The sequence below is a fragment of the Ailuropoda melanoleuca genome, chromosome 1 (genome assembly GCF_002007445.2).
Source record: "Ailuropoda melanoleuca isolate Jingjing chromosome 1, ASM200744v2, whole genome shotgun sequence".
Taxonomy (NCBI): Eukaryota; Metazoa; Chordata; class Mammalia; order Carnivora; family Ursidae; genus Ailuropoda; species Ailuropoda melanoleuca.
The window spans coordinates 138,430,927-138,456,539 of NC_048218.1; the positions used below are offsets into that span (position 1 = coordinate 138,430,927).

The 25,613-nt window shown below is 37.0% G+C and overlaps 2 protein-coding genes across 9 annotated transcripts in view; one reads left to right on the top strand and one right to left on the bottom strand.

Annotated features, from left to right (window-relative positions):
• SLC25A40 (solute carrier family 25 member 40) overlaps positions 1-10,799 on the bottom strand; it is a 69,649-nt gene extending 58,850 nt beyond the window's left edge. For 3 of the 7 annotated variants that reach the window (XR_004627450.1, XR_004627451.1, XM_011236934.3), the window contains exon 1: positions 10,581-10,794. The gene's annotated coding sequence lies outside the window, so the exon portion shown is untranslated. The other 4 variants (XM_034667438.1, XM_011236943.3, XM_034667447.1 and 1 more) reach the window with 4 other exon arrangements.
• Positions 10,800-10,893: 94 nt separating this feature from the next.
• DBF4 (DBF4 zinc finger) overlaps positions 10,894-25,613 on the top strand; it is a 29,289-nt gene continuing 14,569 nt past the window's right edge. For both annotated transcript variants that reach the window (XM_002913970.4, XM_019810006.2), the window contains exons 1-6: positions 10,894-11,227; positions 12,496-12,665; positions 18,866-19,045; positions 20,317-20,367; positions 20,853-20,922; positions 21,135-21,211. In XM_002913970.4, the coding sequence (XP_002914016.1) occupies positions 11,182-11,227; positions 12,496-12,665; positions 18,866-19,045; positions 20,317-20,367; positions 20,853-20,922; positions 21,135-21,211 (594 nt within the window). In that variant the 5' untranslated portion in view covers positions 10,894-11,181. The remainder of the gene's footprint in view (positions 11,228-12,495; positions 12,666-18,865; positions 19,046-20,316; positions 20,368-20,852; positions 20,923-21,134; positions 21,212-25,613) is intronic.

The window sequence follows — 25,613 nt, forward strand, 5'->3', positions numbered from 1 at the left end:
AGACATAAGGTGGCGGAATAAAAAACCCAGACCCATCTATATTTTGACTACAGGAGACTAATTTCAGACCTAAGGACACAAAAAGAATGAAAGCAGAGGATGGGAAAAGACACCATACAAAGAGAAGAAGAAGAAGAAAAAAAAAAGCTGGGGTGTAAAAACTGAGAAAAAAAATAGATTAAAAAAAAAAAGACTGTAATAAGACACTAACAGATTGACATAATGATAAAGGGGCAAATTCAAACCAGAAGGTTTAACAATTATAAATATTCACAAACCTAACACTGGAGCACCTAAATGCATAAAGCAAACATTAAGAGGGACTTTAACACCCCTTACATCAATGGATAGATCGTCCAAACAGAAAATTAATAAGAAAACAGTGTTTTTGAACAAAACATTAGACCAGATGGGCCTAAAAAATATATACAGAACATTCCATCCAAAAACGGAATACACGTTCTTTTTAAGCGCACATGGAACATTCTCCAGGATAGATCACATTAAGGCCATAAACCAAGCCTTAATAAATTAAGAAGACTGAAATATCATGCATCTTTTCCAACTACAACAGTATGAAACTAGAAATCAATCACAACTAAAAAAACAAGAAAACACAAACACGTCAAGGCTATACAACATGCTACTAAATGGCCAATGGACAGCAAGAAAACAGAGGAAATTAAAAAAATACATCCAGACAAATAAAAATATAATGGTCCAAAATCTTTAGGACACAGGAAAAGCAGTTCTAAGAAACAAATTTAAATGACAGAGGTCTACCTCAAGAAGAAAAGTATCAAAAAACAATCTAACCTTACACCTAGAGAAGCTAGAAGAATAAGAAGAAAGCCAAAGATGAGTACAAAAAGGAAATATGTAAGATCAGAGAACAAATAAGTAAATTAGAGACAAGAAAAAAAATTGATGAGATCAAGAGCTGGTTCTTTGAAAATATAAACAAAATTGTTAAGCCTTTAGCCAAACTACTAAAAAAAGAAGACAGAAAATGAGAAACAAAAGAACATTAACAACTGACACCACAGAAATACAAAAAAAATTCGAGAAGAATACTATGAAAAATTATACGCTTGGAATTTAGATAACCTACAAAAAATGGATAAACTAGAAATATACAATTTTCCAAAACTGAATGAAGAAGAAATAGAAAATGTGAACAGACCAATTACTAGTAATAAAATGGAAACAGTAATCAAACAACTTCCAACAAACAAAAGTCCAGAACCAGATGTATTCACAGGTGAATTTTACCAAACATTTAAAGAATAGCTAATACCTATTGCCCTCAAACTATTCCAAAAAACAGGAGAGGAAAGAAAGCTTCCAAATACATTCTGTGAGACCTGCATTATCCTGATACCAAAACCAGACATAGATACAACAAAAAAATGAAAACTACAGGCCTATATCTCTGATGAACACAGATGCAAAGATCCTCAACATAATATTAGCAAACCACACTCAACAACACCTTAAAAGGATCATTCACATGATCAAGTGGGATTTATTCCAGGGATGCAAGAATGGCTCAATATTCACAAATCAATCACTGTGATACACCACATCAACAAAACATATGATAAAAATCACATGATCATTTCAACAAATGCAGAAAAAGCATCTGACAAAATCTAACATTCATTCATAATAAAAACTCTCAAAAAAGTATTATTGTTGTTTTTCAAGGGGGGAGAGGGGAAGAGGCAGACAATCTTTTTTTTTTTATTAATGATTTTTTTAATTATATTATGTTAATCCCCATACAGTACATCCCCGGATTCCGATGTAAAGTTCGATGCTTCATTAGTTGCGTATAACACAGTGCACCATGCAATACGTGCCCTCCTTACTACCCATCACCAGTCTATCCCATTCCCCCACCCCCTCCCCTCTGAAGTCTTCAGTTTGTTTCTCATAGTCCATAGTCTCTCATGTTTCATTCCCCCTTCTGATTACCCCCCTTTTCTTTATCCCTTTCTTCCCCTACCGATCATCCTAGTTCTTATGTTCCATAGATGAGAGAAATCATATGATAATTGTCTTTCTCTGCTTGACTTATTTCACTTAGCATTATCTCCTCCAGTGCCGTCCATGTTGCAGCAAATGTTGAGAATTCGTTCTTTCTGATAGCTGAGTAATATTCCATTGTATATATGGACCACAGCTTCTTAATCCAGTCATCTGTTGAAGGGCATCTCGGCTCCTTCCATGATTTGGCTATTGTGGACAATGCAGCTATGAACATTGGGGTGCATATGGCCCTTCTCTTTACTACGTCTGTATCTTTGGGGTAAACACCCAGTAGTGCAATGGCTGGGTCATAGGGTAGTTCAATTTTTAACTTTTTAAGGGACCTCCACACTGTTTTCCAGAGTGGCTGTACCAACTTGCATTCCCCACCAACAATGTAGGAGGGATCCCCTTTCTCCACATCCTCTCCAACAATTGTTGTTTCTTGCCTTGTCTATCTTTGAGGCAGACAATCTTAAAGAGGCTTCACGCCTAGCACAGAGCCTGATGCAGGGCTCGATCTCATAACCCTGCGATCGTGACTTGAGCTGAAATCAAGAGTTGGACACTTAACTGACTAAGTCACCCAAGGCGCCCCAAAAATGTGGGCTTACAGCTAACATACCTCAACATAATAAAGGCCATAAAGGAAGACTGAAAATCATCAAAGGTGAAAAATGGAGATCTTTTCCTCTATGTTCAGGAACAAGAAAAGGAGGTTCACTCTTGTTACTTTTATTTAACATAGTACTGGAGTCCTAGCCGCAGGAACCAAACAAGAAATAAAAGGGATCCAAATTGGTAAAGAAGAAGTTAAACAGTCACTATTTGCAGATGACATGATACTATACACAGAAAACTATAAAGAGTCCACCAAAAAACTATTAGCATAAATGAATTCAGTAAAGTTGCAGGATATAAGCTTACATGCAGAAATCAGTAGCATTTCTATATACCAATAACAAAGTAGAAGAAACAGAAATTAAGGAAACAAATCCATTTACAATTATGCCAGAAAGGATAAAATATCTAGGAATAAACTTAACTGAGGAGCTAAAGACTTGTACTCTGAAAATTATACAACACTGATGAAAGAAATTGAAGGCAACAAAAACAAATAGAAAGATATCCCATGCTCAAGGACTGGAAGGATACTGTTAAAATATCCGTAGTATCCAAAGCAATCTCTAGATTGAACGCAATCCCTATTAAAATGACAATAGCACTTTTTTATAGAACTAGATACATAATACCAAAATCTGTATGGAACCACCAAAGATCTCAAATACCCAAAGCAATTCTGTGAAGGAAGAACAAAGCTGGAGGTATCACAATCCCAGATTTCAAGATATACTATAAAGCTGTAGTAATCAAAACAGTATGGTACTGGCACAAAAACAGATACATATATCACTGGAACAGAACAGACAGCACAGGAATAAACCCAGACTTATGTGATCAATTAATGTACGACAAAAGCAGCAAGGATAAACAGTGGGGTAAAGACAGTCTCTTCAATTAATGGTGCTAAGAAAACTGGATAGCTACGTTGCAAAAGAATGAAAATGGAGAACTTTCTTACACTAAACACAAAAATAAACTCAACATAGATTAAGAACCTAAATGTAAGCCCCCAAACCATAAGACTCCTAGAAGGAAACATAGGCAATAATTTCCTTGACATCAACCACAGCAACATTTTTGTAGAGGTTTCCTCAAGAAAGCGAAACAAAAGCAAAAATAAACCATTGGGGCTACACCAAAATAAAAAGCTTTTACCTGACAAAGGAAATACCTACAAAAGAAAAAGGCAATGTACTGAGTGGGAGAAGATACATGCAAATGATTATCCAATAATAGTGGAAGCAAAATATATAAAGAACTCACACAATTCAACACCAAAATCACATATGATTTAAAAAACGGGCAGAGGACCCAGATAGACATTTTTCTAAATAAGACACACAGATGTCTACAGACTTACAAAAAGATGCTCAACATCAGTCATCATCAGGGAAATGCAAATCAAACCACAATGAGGTAAGGTATCACCTTACACTTGTTGGAATGGCTAGAATGAAAAAACAAGAAATAACAAGCACTGGAGGGGATGTGGAGGAAAGGGAATCCTTGTACACTGTTGGTGGGAATGTAAATTGGTGTAGCCAATGTGGAAAACAGTATGGAGGTTCCTCAAAAACTGAAAAAACAGAAGTACCATATGATCCAGTAACTCTACTGTGATGTATTTATCCCCCCACCCCCGCAAAAACAACAAAAAACACCAATTCAAAAAGATATATGCAGTCCTATGTTCATTACAGCCTTACTTATAATAGTCAAGATATGGAAGCAACCCAAGTATCCATTTAGATGAATGAATAAGGAAGATGTGGTATATATTTAAATATAATATAATGTAGTATTATTGAGCCATAAAAAAGGATGAGATCTTGGCATCTGCAGCAACACGATGGACCTGGAGGGTATTATGCCAAGTGAACATATCAGATACAGAGTCAAATACCATATGATTTCACTTGTATGTGGAACATAAAAAACAAAACAAACAAAAAGCATAAGAAGACCCATAAGTACTGCCAGAGGGGAGGAGGTGGGGGAATAGGCAAAATCGGTGAAGAGGAGTGAGAGATAGTCTTTCAGTTATGGATTGAAAAAGTTACTGGGATAAAAGGTATAGAGAATCGGGAATACAGCTAACGGTATTGTAATAGGGTTCTATAATATCTTATGGTAGCTATACTTGTGGTAAGCATAACAAATTGTTTAAACACCATGAGATACCACTTCGCAGCAGTAAGAAGATCATAATTTTAAAAAAAGAAAAAAAAATAACAAGTGTTGATGAGTATGGGGAGAAATGGGAAACTTTTACATACACCAATGGGAAGATAAAATCGTGCAGCCACTGTGGAAAAGCTGGACAGTTCCTCAAAATGCTAAACATAAAATTTTCATATGACCCAGCAATTCCAGTATTAATATATACCTAAGAGAACTAAAAACATACAGTCTAACAAAAACCTGTACACAAATGTTCAGGGCATTATTATTCATAACAGCCAGAAGTGGAAGCAATCCAACCAAATGTTTAACTGAGGCATGGATAAACAAAATATGGTGTATCCCTACAAGGAAATTTTATTCAACCAAAAAAAAAAAAAAGAATGAAGTAGTGATCCATGCTACAACATGGATGAATCTTGAGAAAACAGTACACTAAATGAAAGCAGCCAGACACAAAAAGCACCTATTTTATGATGCTATTTATATGAAATGTCCAAAAATGGCAAATAGGTAGACAGAAAGCAGATTCGTGGTTGCTAGGGGTTGAGGAGAAAGGGGTTGGGGGAATGACTGTTTAATGGGTACTAGATTTCTTTTTAAGATGTTAAAAATGTCCTGGAATAAAATAGTGGTTATGACTGCACAACATTGTGAATGTACCCAAAGTCACTAAACTAAATACTTCAAAATACTTAAAATGGTGAATTTATATTATGTGAATTTCACCTAGGTAAGATACCAGTTCACTCTCAGTGAGTGACCACAATGCAAATGGGACTTATATATATTGCTGGGGTCAGGGTTAAAAATTTAAGTAACTTCCATGGTGTTAAACATTCAGTAAATGTATGATCCAGCAATTCCAAGAAAAATAGAAACATAGGTCCAAAAAGGGAACTGTATACTAATGTTCACAGCAGCATTATTCATAACAGCTAAAACTGGGAAACTGCCCAAATATAAATCAACATGTACGGTATATGCACACCATGGGATACTACCCAGAGATAAAAAAGAATGAACTACTGATATCTATAGCAACATGGAAGACAAAAAAGGTTTCTTTATGGTATGCAAAATAATGCAGAACTACACCATATAAATTTCATGATTTCACTTATAGTAAGTTAAAATACAGGAAAAACTGTATCAGTCAGATATAAATCAAAACACAGCAATCAGAAAGTGGTTACCTCTGATGGGATGGGAGACTGGAATGAAGAATGAAATAACCTCCTGAGAAGCAGAAATGTTCCATATTTTGATTGTGGTAGTAATTACATGGATGTACACTTAAAATGGGTCCATTTTACGGACTATATCTGCCAAGGGATACATTCCACCGCCCCCAGTGCATGCCTAAAACCCCAGATAGTAACAAACTCAATGTATGTTTTTTCCTATACATACACAACTATGACAGTTTAATTTATAAATTAGTCATATTAAGAAATTAACCATAACTAAAAACAGAATTATAAAACTATACAATAAAAATTATGTTAATGTGGTCTCTTGCTGTCTCAAAATATCTTACTATACTGAACATCACCCTCCTTGTGATAATGTGAGATGATAAAATGCCTGCGTGATCCGGTAAAGTGAAGTGCATGAAGTACCGTTAGGCTACTATTGACCTGACAATAGGTCAGAAGGAAAATCATCTGCTTCTGGACCATGGGTGATGGAGGGTAACTGAAATCTGGGATAAGAAGCGACTATTGTTTTAGAAATTTTTAAAATTTACATAATGAGATTTCTATGGGGTCATATGTAAACCAATCTCACTGAGCATAGCGCATGGTAGGTGCTCAATCAATGCAGAAGGAAAGAAGGAAGTGGGTAAGTAGGTAGATTATTTTATAGTCATGGCTAAATATTATGTATGTATTCTTTACCACCCTTAAGGAATTTACCATCTAATTTAGAATGACATATCACCTCTGAACCAGCTATCTTTAACAGTTCTCACAAATGCCACAGTAGCCTGTGAATCATACTGTCATAGAAGAAACCACTTTCAAATTCTGAATCCTCCTGTCTTGCTTATTCTCCATTTTTTACCCTTCACTGAGGTTGTGTTCAAGGTCTTGATACACTGAATTTTCCCTGGTTTCCGAGCCCACCATCACCTGAGACAGGGCCTTCAGTGCCCCAGCTGTATTTTCATATGCTTAGCCTACAAAACTAACAATTTAATCTTTGAAAACCCTTAGGTCCTCCAACTCACCAGGGTATTGAGACTGTAAGATATGAAAATTAAATTTAAAAAATAGCAGGAGAACATATTTCAGAAGATAACATATCAGTAGGTAGCATATGAATCAAACAGGACTATTAGGGCAAGCCCCAAATGAGCAGGAGATAAGACTCATTCAAAGCTAGGCTTGCTATGAACAGGGAGAGGAACAGGTGGAGAGGCTTAAGCAAAACAAAGACAATAGGAAAGTGATGAGTATTACAGAAGAATGAACAAATCCATTCATTTGTCTAGGATCTATAACAAAAATTTAACTTTGGATATATGTGTGAGGTAGTCTGAAAAAGCAGATAAGGTCTCATTTGATAATCACAAAGTTATGGGGTAGACTAAGCAGATACTGTCTTCATTTACAATGTACTATAAGAGGTGAAATTGCCCAAGGTAATAAAATTTCTTAGGAATACAGCCAGTACTGAAAGAAATTCATTTCTCCTGATTTACAGGCAAATTTTCATTTACTTGGACCATGATTCTGCTCAGTGTTCTCTAACTTTGCTTAATACAACAAACAAACTTCTCACAACAAATAACCTTGCCCCCTCCCCCATTCAGTTCTTCTTGAATGTATATCCTTCCCCTGAAGCATATTTTAAGATATACTTTAACATAAACTTTATTATTTTACCAATAGTTCTGATTACTGATATGATAGGTAAGGGGGTTTCCATGCATACAGGCCATACATGCATGACCAAGTCTTTCCTGTAGCTACTAAAAGATCTGAATTCCAATAATATTTTCTAAAATTAACCTTGAATTACAGATTAGAAAATTATTAACACTGACCAGTAAAAGACTTTCAGCTTATTCATAGCTTGGCATTATCACCTATAATGCAGTCAAGGGTGTGTCTAAAAGCATAGGGTACAACTATGTTACTGTTTCCTCATTATAGTAAATATGAGATGTAACTCAGCTTTCACTGGAACATAAAATGAGCTTTCATTTTTTATGTTCAATAGAAATATACTTAAATCTATCTCATATCCCCTAAACCTTCCAAAGGCCCTATTTTCCCTTCCTATCACTAAAATTCCCTACACTGACAAATTTTTTCAAAAGTACATTCAATCTGTCTGCACTTCAAGTCCCTTGTTTTTATTACCTTATACAGTCATCTACTGAAATTCTCACTAAGGAAACCAATGACATCTTTTTTTTTTTTTTTAAGATTTTATTTGAGAGAGCGAGCGAGAGGGAGAGGGAAAGAGAGAGAAAGCATGCACAAAGTGGGGGGGCAGAGGAAGAGGGGAAGCAGAGTCCCCGCTGGGCAGGGAGACCAACATGGGACTCGATCCCAGGACCCCGAGATCATGACCCGACCAAAGGCAGATGCTTAACCTACTGAGCCACCCAGTTGCCCAGGAAAACAATAACATCTTAAATACCGGAATCAAAGGCCTATTTTTCTAGTCTCGGCCTTTTTGAACTCTTGAAGATGGAGGAGCTGGTGCAGAGGTCACCCGGACAGCACTCACTGAGCTCTCACTCTGTGTACTAACTAATCAAGCTTTCAAAAATGTTTCCTTTCATCCTCACATCTGATAAGTATTAATTACTCCCTTTCCATAGATTAAAATTGAGACTCAGAACTACCCAAAGCCAGATAGTGAAGCCTACATGATCCCAATGTTTGTAATTCTATGACTTCGGATGGTAAGTTTTGTTCCCAGTTCTCTTTCTTTTTTTAAAGATTTTATTTATTTATTTGACAGAGATAGAGACAGCCAGCGGGAGAGGGAACACAAGCAGGGGGAATGGGAGAGGAAGAAGCAGGCTCATAGTAGAGGAGCCTGATGTGGGGCTTGATCCCATAACGCCGGGATCACGCACTGGGCCAAAGGCAGACGCTTAACCGCTGTGCCACCCAGGCGCCCCTTTTCCCAGTTCTCTTCTTAACTCTCTGGCCTTTTCTCCATCTTTCTCACTATTTCATCATCGTCTACTCATCACTGCTTCTCTTATTTCACATGTTCTTCTGGGCAATTTCATTTCCTTCCATGACTTTAACTACATTCTATATTCGTGTTTCTCAATCTTAAAGCTTTTTATAAACAAAAAATCTTGCACTCTTTCCGTAGTTTACATTTTTTTATTTTTATTTTTTTAAATTAACATATAATGTATTATTTGTTTTGGGGGTACAAGCCCGTGATTCATCAGTCTTACATTTTGAAAATAGGTTTTCTTCCCCAAATAGAACATCTAATGTGGAGTATGTTTTGTTCAAACTACACCTCCTCCTGCCTCTCAAGATCTGATACCCTCTTACGCATCACCCCATGGCTGAGGATACGTATGTCTCCCAAATCCATCTTTTCCTCTCTTCACTCCACCCCCATATGTCTCCGGAGTTACAGACAACTATTATCAACTGCCTTATAATGATGGTTCCATGCTTCTCTCCCTCGGTCCTTCAACTTAAAGCCATCCACAACTCAACTTTCATTTCCCTTAGCAAACCTGAACCACCAACCTCAGGATTCTCCATTTTGGTTAAGGGTTATTACAATTTATTCTTGTTTATGCTTTAAAGTACTTATTTGTGAAACAGTGATATTGGCACTAACTTCTCTGACCTCTGCTAGTTCAAAAATCAACCATTAGGGGCACCTGGGTGGCTCAGTCTCAGTAAAGCTGCTGACTCTTGATTTAGGCTCAGGTCAAGAGCTCAGCCAGGGGTGGGGCTCCGTGCTGGGCCTGGAGCCTGCTTAACATTCTCTCCCTCCCTCCCTAAAAAAATAAAATAAATAAAATAAATATATCAATCATTAAATAATGAGTGACTATTACGGCCAAAAGTTGATGAATGCAAAATAGCACAAGATTTAATCCTCTTCCTCTTTCACAAGCCTATAAACAGAAACAAACCCAAAACAATTCTGTGAAGCATTTTTTTTCCACTTACAAAACAAAATTAACTTACTTACAAAATATTTTAATTTAACCCTCACTATAATCCCATTATTACCCCCATTTAGAAGTGAAAAAACTGGGACTCCAAGGGATTAGGTAATTTAATCAGACTTACGTGGTAAACTGGTAAGCGGTAGGTCCAGACCCCAAACCCTAGGACTTAAGATTTCACATTACACTTCCTTTCTATTATTGTTGAAACAAACTTCACAAAAACCGAAAAAATGTCTGCGCACAACAGAGGTCAAAGAAGAGCACGCAGTCAGGTACCAAAGGGTCCAAGGCGACCTGAACTGGTTCTAGAGTGGGAGGGGCCGCCAGGCCAGACCGTCGCTCTGAGGACCCCCGCTCAGGCCGTTCCCGCCTTGGAAGTCCCTCTGCGGCCTGAGGCCCGCAAGGTCGGCGGTGACCGCAGGAAAACCTCGCTCCGCGCCTCGGGGCGTGCTGGGCAGTGGCTCACGCCGCCAACAAGCCCGGCTCGGCCGGAGGCTGAGTCCTAGTTAGCCCGCAGCCGCCGCGCCTTCAGCCTCCGGGACAGCCGACCCGTGGGCAAGAAGCGTACCTGGTGAGGGAGGCAGCTGGAGGGCACGCGGTCCCGGCGACCCTAAGAAGCGGGAATGACACTGTTGGCGGGCTGGACTAGCCTCCGGAGCTAACTGCATTCACTGTGTTAGGTCAACAGGAGTCACAAGAACTCTTCAGAGAAGCGGAAGGACCCGAAGTCCCGGGGGAAGAGCGGGGACCTGAAGCCTAAAAGGCACAGCCGTAGGGGAGGGGCGGGGGCGGAGACGCGGCCCGTGGGGGCGGGGCGCGCGGCGCGAGGAGGCGGGCACGTGGGGGCGAGCGAGGCGGGGCGCGGCGCAGCGCGCGGCGTGAGAGAGGGCGGGGCGCGCGTATGGGCGCCGCGGCCGCGTGACGCGTTTTCAAATCTTCAACCGCCGCAGCCCACTCGTTTGTGCTTTACCTCTTCCTCCTCCGCGCCTTGGAGTCGGATCCGGTCCCGGAAACCCGGACGGTAGACACGCATCTCTATTGCGTGGGTGTGGTAGTCTGCGGAAGGGGAAGAGGGACCGGCTGATAAATCGGCCTCGAGTAGCTGTGTTTTCGTGGCCGCCCGGTGCGACACTGTCCCGAACCCAGTATGTAGGTGCCGGGCGGCTGCCATGAACTCCGGAGCCATGAGGATCCACAGCAAAGGACATTTCCAAGGTATGAAGCCCCTCCTCCACTGCAGTCCCTTTAATCCTTTCCTCCCCTCGTGGTTCCACCATTGATTGTTTAGAGTTCTTCCCCCAGGTCCCTGCTCCTTTTCTTTTCTGGCTTGTGCGTCCTTCTCTGTGGCCTGAAGGAAGGCTCCGTCCAGGGCTTTGCTTCAGAAAGGGAAAGGATCCCAACCGGGCCGGCCCCTCGCGCTATTCACGCTCCACCCGCGGGCCCAAATTCCCCGGGGGTGTAAAACTAGAAAACAATGTGCGGACCCGGACCTGGCCGGGCCTGGGACAGATGCTGAGACTCAGCTCAGGCCCTTTGAGGCTGCAGCTGTAGCCTCAATTTGAAAGCAGAGGTGTTAGTGGCTTTTAGGTTCATGATTAAATTGGGTGATTGTGGGTGGGGTTTTGGTCCTATTCTTAAATTTATTTTTCTTCACTCACAAAGTTAAGGGATAGTATTTGTATTTCAAACACACCATTGCTGTTTTCAACATTACAGACGGAAATGAAAGCAGATTTCCATTTTCGACGACTTTGTATGGTAAAACATAACAGCTTCCAAGTTTTTTTTCTTTTTAATATATCTAGAATGTGTATGTCGTATATATATATATAGGAATTTCCAACGTATGAACAGATTGTGTTATGAAAGTGAATTTTTAAAGCAGTTGTTTCGATCGCAGATCTGTTTTCGAAGGAAATAATGAAGTGAATGGTGATTTGGCTCTTAAAACGGACCATTTAGTTCTCAATATATAGGCGAACTATAGGAAACTAAACCTTGGAACCTTTTGAGGATTAGGTCATTATGTGTAACAGAGGTTTCTTGTATTGATAAGTCTTTAACATTTTAAGCCTGTTTTGAGTGTTCAGCAGAATGGCAGATGTTCCATAAATATTTTTAAGTAAATACCCCATGGAGTTTACATGTAAGGAGGAAAATCTTTCAAGAAGGTTTTAGATAGTTTCCACTGTAATACATAAAAACACTGAACAAATGCATAAATATTTCCTGCAGAGTCAACTATTGGCTGTGAACAATAATTATTTTACAATATAGTATCTGTTAAAACAATGGTATTTTGGTTTTATCCTAAGTGGTACTACAAAGAAATACATTAAAATGCTATTGAGTTTTTAATTGGTGGGATTATAAAGATTTTTTTCCCCTCTGTGATATGACTGTATAAAAAATATTTTTAAAACTGTAGAAATTTTCTGTCTGCATAAAGCATGATCTAATTCTGCATTTTTTTTAAACAACAGGTGGAATCCAAGTCAAAAATGAAAAAAACAGATCTTTAAAATCTATGAAAACTGATAACAAACCAGAAAAATCCAAATATAAGCCGCTCTGGGGAAAAATATTTTACATTGACTTACCGTCTGTTACCATATCTGAAAAACTGCAAAAGGACATTCAGGATCTGGGAGGGGTAAGCCAAAACTATACACTTGACAAAAAAGGAAACATTTGTAACTAGTACTTTCTAATATGTAATCATTTTAAATTATCATATTGGGAAACATAACCATATAAGCACCAAGCTTAAAACTTTTATCAGCTGTTTAACATTAATGAAAAACTATTTGTTTTAACCTTTTGTAGCCTAATAGGACTTTCAGATTTCTGTGATTTTTAGTCTAGTATAGAGTTTACGAAGTATGAGAAATGTGACTCCTTCCCTTGTCCGGTTGGAACCTCTGATTGCCTTCTCATTGTAACGTTTGTATGTCCTCCAAATAGCAGGAACTCCTTCATTATGATTATTGGGGAACTACATAAATTTGTCTGGACTAGCATAACAGTAAGAATGTTATTTGCAGAACAGGGACAACCTCTTTGAACCTCAAAGAGTTAACATTGAGTGGTAACAATATCAACAGAATGAATGTCATTATGGAAACATAATTTATGTTAAGAATATTGAAAACTCTCTTTCCTAACTTATACATTGAGTAAATGGTTAAGAAGTTAGAAAATTTGAGCAAAATTCTACGATTTTCTTACGAGTGAGATTAATGTTGGGGTAAGTTTTAGCAAGTGAGGTTAAGAATTTATTAATTTCTTTCCTAGTTCTTCCTATTTAAAAAGGTTTGTGCTGCACTTTATATTTGTTGAATAATCTTTGAATAATCTACCATTCCTAGAATAGAAATTTGCAGAACAACATGTAACAAGTTTCTTTGAATTGTTTCTTGGTGTGATCTTCATTTATTTAAGAGAGAGCACAAGGCAGAGCGCATGGTGGGGAGGGCAGAGGGGAGGGAGAAACAGGCTCCCCACTAAGTAGGGAGCCCAATGCAGGGCTCAATCCCAGGACCCTGGGATCATGACCTGAGCCAAAGGCAGACACTTCACCAACTGAGCCACCCAGGCGCCCCTTGTTACTCATTTTCTTAAAACATTGTCACATTTCTCATTGCAGTAACATGTATCATAATGACCATATGACTACATTCCTAAAAATCATGTTTTATAGGCCTGCCACCTTTGAATAAATACTGCTTTCTTTTATTCATTTTTGAAAGTAAGTGCTTAAGGGTCCAGAGTAGTAAAATGACTGGCCCAGTATAGGATTAGTTGCCTAATTCTCAGACTAAGATGCTGCTACACCGTTTTGTTCCTCTAGCAATTAATGGCTACAAAGTAGCTATCTGATACAGTTTCACACCTTTCTCAAATATGATGAATAACCCATTAACCTTTTATGATTTAAATCAGTGATTTCAGGGGTGCCTGGGTGGCTCAGTCAGTTAAGTATCTGGCTTGGGCTCAGTTCATGATCCCAGGGTCCTGGGATCAAGCCCCACATCGAATTGGGCTCCCTCCTCAGCTGGGAGCCTGCTTCTCCCTCTCCCCTCTGCCTGCTGCCCCCCCTGCTTGTGCGCTGCGCGCTCTCTCCCTGTGAAACAAGTAAATAAAATCTTAAAAAAAAATCAGTGATTTTAGATTTGTATTTTTAGCAGTAGAACCCTTCAATCAAAATCTTTCAGAAGTCTAATGTATAAAGCCAGTAAAAAGGAAACTTAAAGCTAAAACAGTGGTTCTATTTAGTACAGGGATGCTTGTCCTGCCCCTTTTTTCTCATTCCCACAGCAGTTCCTGAGGCACTTGAAAGAAACAAGTTTTGAATTAACTTATGCATTTGATAATAGTTGGGAGACCGTTTGGTTTTATACACTTCAAATTTTTATCCTAAAATGGTTTGAAGTAGACCAACGAAGTGAAGAGCATATTAAGAACATATGTTTTCACATTTTTTTCTTTGAGCTGTGAATTTTCAGTTGAATTAGACTTAACTGTACTTCTTAATTTCTCTTTTTAAAATTTTTTAAATCAAATTATGATCCCTCCCCTCACTATCTTTCCAATAATTCAGTGATGTCCTGATTTCTGTTCTGATGATATTTCCATCTCTATCCCTAAAAAAAAAGACTTCATTCTGGTGATCCGTTACATGAATTATAAAGGAATCTTGGTCTCTAGACGCTAAGAGTTTTAGGGTTCAACTTTAAGAAATACTTAGTTGAATAGATATTCCTTGAAAGGATGATTCTTGTTACTTAATTTTTAGGATTACTTAGGCCCTTTATCATTTTGTAACTTATCTTCAGATTATAACCAGTGTTGTCTTTATCTGTAATCGTCCACTTTATGCATTTGTTTTCTCTACTCTTAATGAAAACATACCCCATTTTCCTGGAGAGTACACTTGTGACAAATTCATCCACTGAAAACACAGCAGTGACGTCGGAAATAATGGGAAAATATCTTCTAGTAGTGGCAAGGAATGTAGCTATTACGAAACCACTTAAAAAGGACATGGAACCAACCATATGTAGGTCCATATCTAAACATTCTGGGCTAAAATAAGGCAGTTGGAGAAGAACAGAGATATAAGTGTAAATGCCTTGCCATATAATGAACTTGAAGACAGAGTTACTTGTTCATTGTAACCTTGAGTGACTCAAAAATGTTTCAAGTTTAGTCTTTAAAAGACCTAAATTCATAGCTAATAAATTGAAGACCATGATGAAACTAAGTCAGCACTGCAGGGGTATGGTATTGTTTTGGTAGATTTCAAAAATGAATCTTATGTCCATCCTACCTCTGATCTAGGTAGAGATTGCATGAGTACAATTAATTGTAACACAACATGTAATATCAACAAGAAGGAGAAATTACTTCCAGTTAAAAAATCTCAGAAGCTGTTGTAGAGACACAATATGAAGTTGGCTTTGAAGGATGATTATGATTTGGACATGAGGAAATTCATTCAAAAATTATTCCACTGTCTTGGGGCGCCTGGGTAGCGCAGTTGTTAGGCGGCTGCCTTCGGCTCAGGGCGTGATCCTGGCGTTCCGGGATCGAGTCCCACATCGGGCTTCTCTGCTGGGAGCCTGCTTCTTCCTTTCCCACTCCCCCTGCTTGTGTTCCCTCTCTCGCTGGCTGTCTCTCTGTCACATAAATAAATAAAATCTTAAAAAAAAAAAATTATTCCACTGTCTAATATGCTAGCACTATTTTAGCTGCTGGGGATACAGAAATACATAAGATGTAGTCTACTGCTCTCAGTCTATGGGAACATCAGACACATAAATCATTTACAGTATAGCATTGTCAGTGCTTTAACAGAAGTTATGTAGAAATTGCCAGTAGACTACATTGAAGAGGGGTGCCTGGGTGGCTCTGTCGGTTAAGCGTCCGACTCTTGATCCCAGCTCAGGTCTTGATCTCATGGTTGTGAGTTCAAGCCCCATATTGGGCTCCACACTGGGCATGGAGCCTACTTAAAAAAAAAAGAATATAGAGAAGAAAATGATTAATTTTGCCTTTAGTAATCATAGCAGAGATAGAACTTAACCCAAGTTTTGAAAGTCTAGTAGAAATATACCAGGTAGAATGGACAAACTAGAGGGAAGAATATATTTAAAGTTTATGTATAATTTCAGCAACTACTGATATTACAGTGTGACTTGAGCTTGGGATTTAGATGGGGGGAAGTAGCAAGAAACAATGTTATACTGGGGCTAAAGTGTGAAAGACATTTTATTTACTACTGAAGAATTATAACTCTTCCTACAGGAACTGGAAAACCAAAGGAGATGTGTGGTACTAGTTTAAGGACATAGAGACTAATGCAACAAAATAGAGACCCTGGAAATAAACCATCACATATATGGTCGATTGATTTCAGCAAGGGTGCCAAGACCATTCAGTGGGGAAAGGACAATCTTTTCAATAGCTGATGCTAGGGAAACTGCTGACAAGTGAAGTTAGACCCTTATCACAGGTCATATGCTAAAATTAATTAAAAATGGGTCAAGTTCTAAACATAAGAGATAAATCTCTCAGAGGAAAGCATAGGGAAAAGCCTTGTGGCATTGGATTTGGTATTGATTCCTTGGGTATGAAACCAAAGACAGAGAACAAATGAAAAAATAAATTGGACTTCATAAAAATGAAAAGGTTTTGCGCATAAAAGGATACTATCAAGAGGGTAAAAAGAAAACCCACAAAATGGGAAGAAAAAAGATTTCTGATCATATATCTGAAAGGGGTTTAATATTCTTTTTTTTTTTTTGAAGATTTTATTTATTTATTCGACAGAGATGGAGACAGCCAGCAAGAGAGAGAACACAAGCCGGGGGAGTGGGAGAGGAAGAAGCAGGCTCGTAGCAGAAGAGCCTGATGTGGGGCTCGATCCCGTAACGCTGGGATTCCGCCCTGGGCCGAAGGCAGACACTTAACCGCTGTGCCACCCAGGCGCCCCGGGGTTTAATATTCTGAAGGAGATACCATGTCACATCTTTTAGGGTCGTCAGTATCAAAAAAATACATATGTTGGCGAGGATGTTTGGAGTTTGGAACTCTTGGGTTGGTGGAATTATAACATGGTACAACTGCTGTGGAAAACAGAAGTTATATTCAAAAGAATTGAGAGCAGGGCCTTGAAGATATATTTATATACTTGTGTGCATAGCAGCATTATTCACAATAGACAAAAGGTGGAAACAGCCCAAATTTTCAACAGATCAATGGATGAATAAAATGTGTATACATACAATGGAATATTATTCAACCTTGAAAAGGAATGAAATTCTTACCCTTGCTAAAACATGGACGAACCTTGAAAACACTGTGCTAAGCAAAATAACTCAGACAAATATGGGATTTCACCTATATGAGTTATTTAGAATAGTTTAATTCATTGAAACAAAGTAGAACACAGATTAAAAGGGGCTGGGAAAAGGAGAAAATGAGGAGTTAACATATAATGGGTAGTTTCATCTTAGGATGATGAAAAAGTTCTAGAAATGTATAGTGGTGATGGTTGCACAACATTGTAAGTGTACTTACTGCCACTGAATTGCATACTTAAAAATGGTTAAAATGGTCAATTTTATATGTATTTTATCACAGATTTTTAAAAAATGTGTAGGAGAGCATGTTCTTTTTGAAAAATTGGAACCTCTGACAATGCTAAGGCCATGTATTTATGAAAATGAAGAAAACGTTTGATGTGTAAATTGTGCATTTATATTCCTGCTGGCCCTTGCAAGCATCTGAGTTTATGATCCCTGAAATAAATAAATGTGGATATCTTATTTACTGGTTGATGAAAATGCTGCTCAGAAAAAAGTGAAATAGTGATTTACACTTAGCCAAGGGGGCCACTGGTGTAAGCAAATTCTGCTTAATGCTTAGATGAAATTAATTCATCTGTTATATACTTTGCTTTATTTTTTTTAATCATTCCCCTTTATGTTGTGAGATCCTATAGAAACTGAATATAGCTGTTTAAAATATTATAGAAATCTTTATTTATAAAGATAGTATTTATTTCTACTTTAATTTTCCTGCCCTTGGATAGGAATTATCTTTGATAGCATTGACAGCTGGTACTTGGATTTATAAATTCAGGCATATAAGCAGTGGTTTTCAAACATTTTAGTAGGGAAATTATCTTCAGTCTTACACTCTAAGGGTGAGGGTCCCCTTCTTCCTGTTAAAGTCTTACGGTAAAATGTTAATTGATTTTAAACTGTCCTGCCCAGTATGATAGCCATCAGGTACATGTGGCTATTTAAATTTAATTAATACTGTATTGAAGAAAACTTAAAATTCAATTGCTCAGTCATATTAGTTACCTTTGTTATATTTTAAGTGCTTGGTAGCCACATGTGGCAAATTGCTACCATGTTGGACAAAGCTGATAAAGAACATTAACCATTGCATTAAATTCTATTGGACAGTAGTACATATAGAGCATGTCAGAATATCTGTATTAAAATTCTGTTATTTACTACTGATGTAACCTCAACCAAGTCACTTCTCTTAAATTTTCTTTTCCACAAAATGTGGATATTTGGAATATTAATACTGTGGTGTTGTTAATATGATTAAATTAATTGGGATATATAAAGTACTTAAATATAGTAGCTACCATATGCTGGTTGTTACTAGAATGCCCATTTTACTTCCTCAGAACTCAGATTCAGAAGAACACAGAATAAAAACCACCAGTTTACGAAATACTGAAATGCATCAAATTGGTATTTTGCACTGTACCTGAAATATGAAAGTTTATGGTTTATAAGGCTTATTTGAAAATATTTTGTTTTCCTTCAGCGAGTTGAAGAATTTCTCAGCAAAGACATCAGTTACCTCATTTCAAATAAAAAGGAAGCTAAATTTGCGCAGACGTTGGGAAGAATTTCTCCTGTACCAAGTCCAGAATCTGCATATACTGCAGAAACCACTTCACCTCATCCCAGCCATGATGGAAGTTCATTTAAATCTCCAGATTCAGTAAGTCTCTTAAATGTGCTTTGAGACATTCAGAAAGGCTATAGCCTGAGGATCTCATATTTTCAAGAGCATATTGGCAGCAGAGTTCGCTTAGGTAGAACAATATCTACATATGGTGGCTTTCCAATCAATAAGGTTACTCTTACAGAAAGGTGATTTTTCTCCTAATACTTTAGGGTCATACTCTGCTAAAATAATACTTTTTACCTTTGGAGATGGCTTTTATTTTTAAGAGTTATTTACAACTAAAAAGTAACAGCAAATCATTATTTAAAGTAGAAATGGAAACTTTTTCTTTGTTTCACAGCAGGAGTAAGCCAACTGTGGCATGGGCCAAGTCCAGCCTGTCCCTGTTTTTTACAGTCTTTGAGCTAAGCGTGGTTTTTACTGTATTATGGTCTATTATTTACATCTTCAAACGCTTGGGCAAAAATTGAGAGACTATTTTATGACAAATTTAAATTCAGATATCAGTGTCCATAAATAAAGTTTTATTGGAACACAGCCAGACCTGTTCATTTACATATTAACTGGTTGCTTTCCTGCTGTAAAGGAAGTATTGGATACTTAGGACAGGTACTCTATGGCTTGCAGAACCTAAAACATGTGCTATCTGGCCCTTTACAGAAAAAGATTGCGAACCCCTGATTTAGTTACTGGTATCACATCTCTATGACTCCATTGACAAGTTAGAAGATCCAGTGAAGGGTAAATTGGGGAGGGGGAAAAATAGAAATACATACAGGAAGAAAAGTCAAGGAAGGCTCATGTATTTTTTTCACTATTGCTTTTTTGGAAGAAAGAGATTGTATACTAGTGACTAGTTCCAAAGTAATTATTGCTTGTAGCATTTCAATTGCTTTTCCAGTGTTGTATTTAAAATGTAAAATACCAAAATATACATATATGTATGATTTATTCATATTCTTAGATCTTCATTTGAATACAAAATTAGAATCTAAACTTACTTGTTATAGTTTACTACAGAACTGAGCTTTGTTCTCATTCAATTGTTTAGTTGCTCTGTCAAAAAAAGAAGCAAACTTTTTAATAGATCTTATTACAGAGACCCTAAGGAAATCTCCTTTTATTATACTTTATTGTGTTGATAGTCATTAAGACTTGTACAAATTTTGTTTATTTAAAATTATATATTTATATTATAATTTATTGATTTTATCCGTTTATTTTAGCTATTTTATAAGTTTTTTTCCCCAATGGGCCATTGTGTTATAACTTTTTAAGGTTTGATCTCTGATTTTTTTTTATAGGTGTGTTTGAGCAGAGGAAAATTATTAGTTGAGAAAGCTATCAAGGACCATGTAAGTATGAAATTTTAAAGTTTACTGTATATGGTCTATTATTAAGAATTCAAGTAGAAATGGAGATGTTCCTGAAATCTTCCTTTCCTCATTTTTAATAGGAAAAGCCTAAATATCAGCATGTGTCTCTTTTTACAAGAACAGATTCTGCTTTTCATAAAGAAACATCTCCATCTTGTGGTCTTTTAAAATACTACTGGAGATGTATGAAGCTTACGGTATTTCTGTATTTTTAATGAAATTTCTTGACACTTAACTGTTAAGATTACAGTTGCATTAATTGTCAAGCATACGGGAATATATTAAACAAGGTTAATTTATAAATTCCAAAAGAAAAAACTGATGTACTGATTACTATCGTAACTAAATAGAGTCTGTTCTGAATACCCACCTCAGTGACATTAATCGTCAAATAATTTTTAAAGTTTAGCTCATTTGAATTAGTAATTTTCTAGAAAAACTAATAAACCTTTTTTATTTTACAGGATTTTATTCCTTCAAATAGTATATTATCAAATGCCTTATCATGGGGAGTAAAAATTCTCCATATTGATGGTAAGGATGTTATCAGTTTTTTTGGCAGTATTTGTAAAAATATTAACTTGTGCTCTTTGGTTCCTGATTTTACATAGGGAGAATTCTGATAGCAAGAGATACCTATAATGGTGATTCTTTCACCTAAAATCTAGTACAAAGAAAATAGCGGTGTTTAACTCCAGAGGTAAAAATGCTAATCGTAAGCCTTTTTTTCTTTTTTTTAAATGAAGACATTAGATACTACATTGAACAGAAGAAAAAAGAACTATATTTACTCAAGAAATCAAGCACTTCTGTAAGAGATGTGGTATGTTATTTTCCTTAATTTTTAAACTAATTAAAGTTATCAAGGTTAATGTTTTTATTTATCTTAGTTTTTCTTACCAACTAGAAAACATTATTGCCAGAATATCCTAAGGGTAAACCTTTGTATTTTATTCTCATTTCTGTTATTTGAATAAATTATTGTGTATCATTTAACTTTAGGATTTCCTCATGAGGTAAAAGTTGTTCCTGGGAGAAGGGCATAGTTTTGTTTTTTTTTTTTTTAATTTTTTCTTCTTTCATTGCTCTTGCTTTTAACCAGCTACTTTAGTTCATTCTGAAGGAAAACATAATTGGCTTATTGCATGAGAAGCTTCTTATATGTATAATATACTACTTTTAATTGCTGTAGATAGTGTTATAACAAAATCTTGCTACGGACTATGATTTTCTGGCCTGACCTCAAAATGTTTACTTAAGTAAGTGCATTAGGCATTGCAGTGTTAGACCTAAGGTTCCCATATCTTGTCTCTTCCCTTTTCAAAAACTAGCTTCCTCCTTAAAGACTCTGTAAAGACTCAAGGCTCTTCCATCTTTTAAAATAAGTACAATAAAACCTCTCTTAATCTATATCCTTCCCTAACTATCCAATCTTTGTATCATCCAGACTTCTTAAATCTCCATTTTTATGCTTGTCATTCACTCTTGAACCTATGAGGTATAAAACTCTGACTGATTTGCCAAATGGAGTTAATAGTTTTTAAAACCAGTCGTTTAGTTTCTGTCAGCTGTTGCTCATGTCCTCCTTTAATTTACCTGTTTTCTTCTGTAACTGCTTTCATCTCTTAGTTTTCTCCTGGTTTTCATATCATTGTATTTTTTGTGGTCTGGTTTTTCTTCACTCAATCCTTAAATGACTAAAATCTAAAAGGAAAATTGTATAGATGAGTAAAGACATGTAGCTGTAAGTACGTTGGCATATTTGAGAAATTTTCTGTAATATAATACAATTTTATTTTTGAGTGGGAGAATGATAAGAAGGGAAGCAGGAAAAATTAGCAAGTTCACATAGGACCTCACAACACTGTAAAGGAGTTAAGAGTTTATCTGGAAGGGTTTGGGAAATTATTGAGAGATTATTAAAGGAGAGTAACCTGCTTGAGTAGATAGATGAAAGACCTTCTGGTTGCCAGTAAAGCATGTTTGCTGGCAAGACCGACATTTGGATAGTGGCTTCGAAAAGTATTCAGGGGGGCACCTGGGTGGCTCAGCCTGTTGAGCGTCTGACTCCTGATTTCAGCTCTGGTCATGATGATCCCAGGGTTATGGGATTAAGCCCCCTATCATTCTCTGTGCTCTGCAGGGAGTCTGCTTGAGATTCTTTCTCTCTTCCTTTCTGCCCCTCCCCCTGCTCACTCGCTCTCAAATCAATCATTTTAAAAAAAAAAGTATTCAGGGAGGGGCAGCAGGGTAGCTCAGTCGATTTGGCGTCTGACTCTTGGTTTGGACTCAGGTCATAATCTCGGGGTTGTGAGATTGAACCCCATGTCTGGATTCTGCTTGAGATTTTTCCCCCTCCCTCTTTCTCCTCTTCTGCTCCTCCCCCCACTGTGTGTTCTCTCTCTCTAAAATAAGATGTTAAAAAAAAAAAGTATTCAGGAATATTTTGTTTACACATGCAAGCATCAATATTCAACAGATACTCCTATTAGGTGCCAGGCACTAGGAGTATTTGCCCTCATGAAACAAAAACAATGAGGAAGTGTGATAAATAGCTGTGAAACAGATCTTAACTTTTCTCTCGAAATCAAAAGGATTAGAATACCAAATGTCTCTGTAATCCAGTATGTATAACTGGTCAATTTGATTCTAATACTTGAAAATTTTTTCTATATGTAAAAAGAAAATGTTTCTGGAAAATTTCTGGTTTGTCAAGTACTAAAACACAAAATGCTTCAATAAAGGTGCATTTGTGGGTCTTGAATGGACGTGTATAAATCTTATATACATTAAAGACATAAGTTTTAAGGCATTATATTCTCTTAAATACTTTTGTTAGCATGTATCTTTAATAAAAAAGTTGAATGAATGTTTTTGCTTCACTATTTAAAGTGCTTGGAGTTTATTTTTTTTTTTTTTCTTTTCTCATTTTACCTGAAACTTTGAGGATTTTGTGCGTATATATATATGAGGTATATTGGTCTTTTACTTTTTGATGTGTTTGGTTTTAGTGTTAGGGTAATGCTGCTCTCATAAAATGCTGGAACATATTTTCATTTTTATTTTCTAGACAAGTTTTTGTAGAGTTGCTTTTATTTTTTAAGTGTTTCATAGTATTCACCAGGAAAGTTGTCTGGGCCTGTAATTTTTTTGTTGTTGTTGAAAAATTCCCACCTATGAATTCAGTTTATTAGATAAAAGGAATTCAGGTTATTTATTTCTTATTGAATACACTTTGGTAGTTTGTGGTTTTCAAGAAATTTCTACTTGTGGGGCACCTGGGTGGCTCAGTTGTTAAGCATCTGCCTTCCGCTCAGGGCGTGATCCGGAAGCTCTACATCAGGCTCCCTGCTCCACGGGGAACCTGCTTCTTCCTCTCCCACTCCGCCCTGCTTGTGTTCCCTCTCTTGCTGGCTGTCTCTCTCTCTGTCAAATAAATAAATAAAATCTTTTAAAAAAAAATTTGTACTTGTTGTTTAAGCTGTCAAATTGATGGCAAAAGTATTTGTAATATTCCCTTATTATGCTTTTAATGTTTATGGAGTCTGAATGTCTTTCATTCCCGAGATCATTATTCCTTCTTTTTTTTCCTCTTTGATCAGTTGGGCTAGAGTTTTATCAATTTTGTCTTTTCAAAGAACCAACTCTACTGTAAATTTTTTTGAGCTCTGCTTTACTGCTATTCCACACATTTTATATAAAACTTTATGTATGTATGTATATATATATAAAGGTATATATACACACTCTTTCAGAGCACCTGTAGATTCATAGCAAAATTGAGTAGAAGGCACAGATATTCCCATATATCCCTTGCCTCTCAATATACACACAGCCTTCTCCACTATCAACATCCTGTACCACAGTGGTATATTTGTTATAAATTGATGAATCTTTATTGACAAGTCATTACTTAAAGTCCATAGTTTACGTTAAGGTTCACTCTTAGTGTTGTACATTGTATAGGTTCACACAAATGAATGGTGACATGTATTTGCCATCATAGTATCCTACAGAATAATTGAATAGTTTCCATAAAAATGTTCCATGGTACATCTGTTCATCCCTCCCTCCCTCACTTACTCCTAACAAGTAGAGATCCTTTTTCCACAGTTTGGCTTTTTCCAGTATGTCGTATATTTGGAGCCATACAATATCTAGCCTTTTCAGATTGTCTTCTTCGGTAAGTGATAGGCATTTAAAATTTCTCCATGTCTTTTCATGACTTGATAGCTATTTTTTTAAAATTGCTGAATGATTCCATTGTTTGGATTTGCCACAGTTCATCCACCTTCTGAAAGACATCTCGGTTGCTTTCAAGCTTTGACATTGAGTAAATTATGTATGTAAACATCCACGTGTAGGTTTTGTGTGGACATTAGTTTTCAAGACATTTGGATAAATACCAAGGAGCATGATAGCTGGATTATATGGTAAGAGTATGTTTAGTTTGGTAAGAAGCTGCCAAACTGTCTTCCAAATGGCTGTATCATTTTGCATTTCCACCAGCGATGAATGAGCTGTTACTTATATCTGTTTTAATTTTGTGATGGTCAGAACACATACCTTGTGTGATTTCAGTTCTTTTAAGTTTGTCAAGGTTTGTGTTGTCCAGAATACAGTCTGTCTTTTTTTTTTAGATTTTATTTATTTATTTGTTTGAGAGTGCACACATGCTGTACAGGGAAAGGGGGAAGGAATAGAGAGGGGGAAGAAGAGGGAAAGGGAGAGAATCTCGAGCAGACTCTGCATTGAGGGTGGAGCTCCACATGGGGCTTGATCTCATGACCCAAAGATCATGAACTAAGCCAAAACCGAGAGTTGGACACTTAACCCACTGAGCCACCCACGTGCCCCCAGAATAGTCTGTCTTAATGCAAGTTTCATATGCATTTAAAAACATATATTCTAAGGTTAATGGGTAGAATGTTCTATAGATGTCAAATAGGTCAAATTGTATAGCTTTTCTGTATTCATACTGATATTCTGTCTTATTCTAGCCATTATGGAAAGAGGGGAGTATTGATGTTGCCAAATATGTTGTGGGTTTGTGTATTTTTCCTTCTTATCATACTTTTTTGATTCATGTATTTTGAGCCTTCTTAGATGTGCACACATCTAATATTCTTATGTTTTCTTGGTGAATTGACCTCGTTATTATATAATGTCCCTCTATCCCTGTTAGTATTCCTTGTTCTGAAGTCTCTGAATATACTATAGCCACT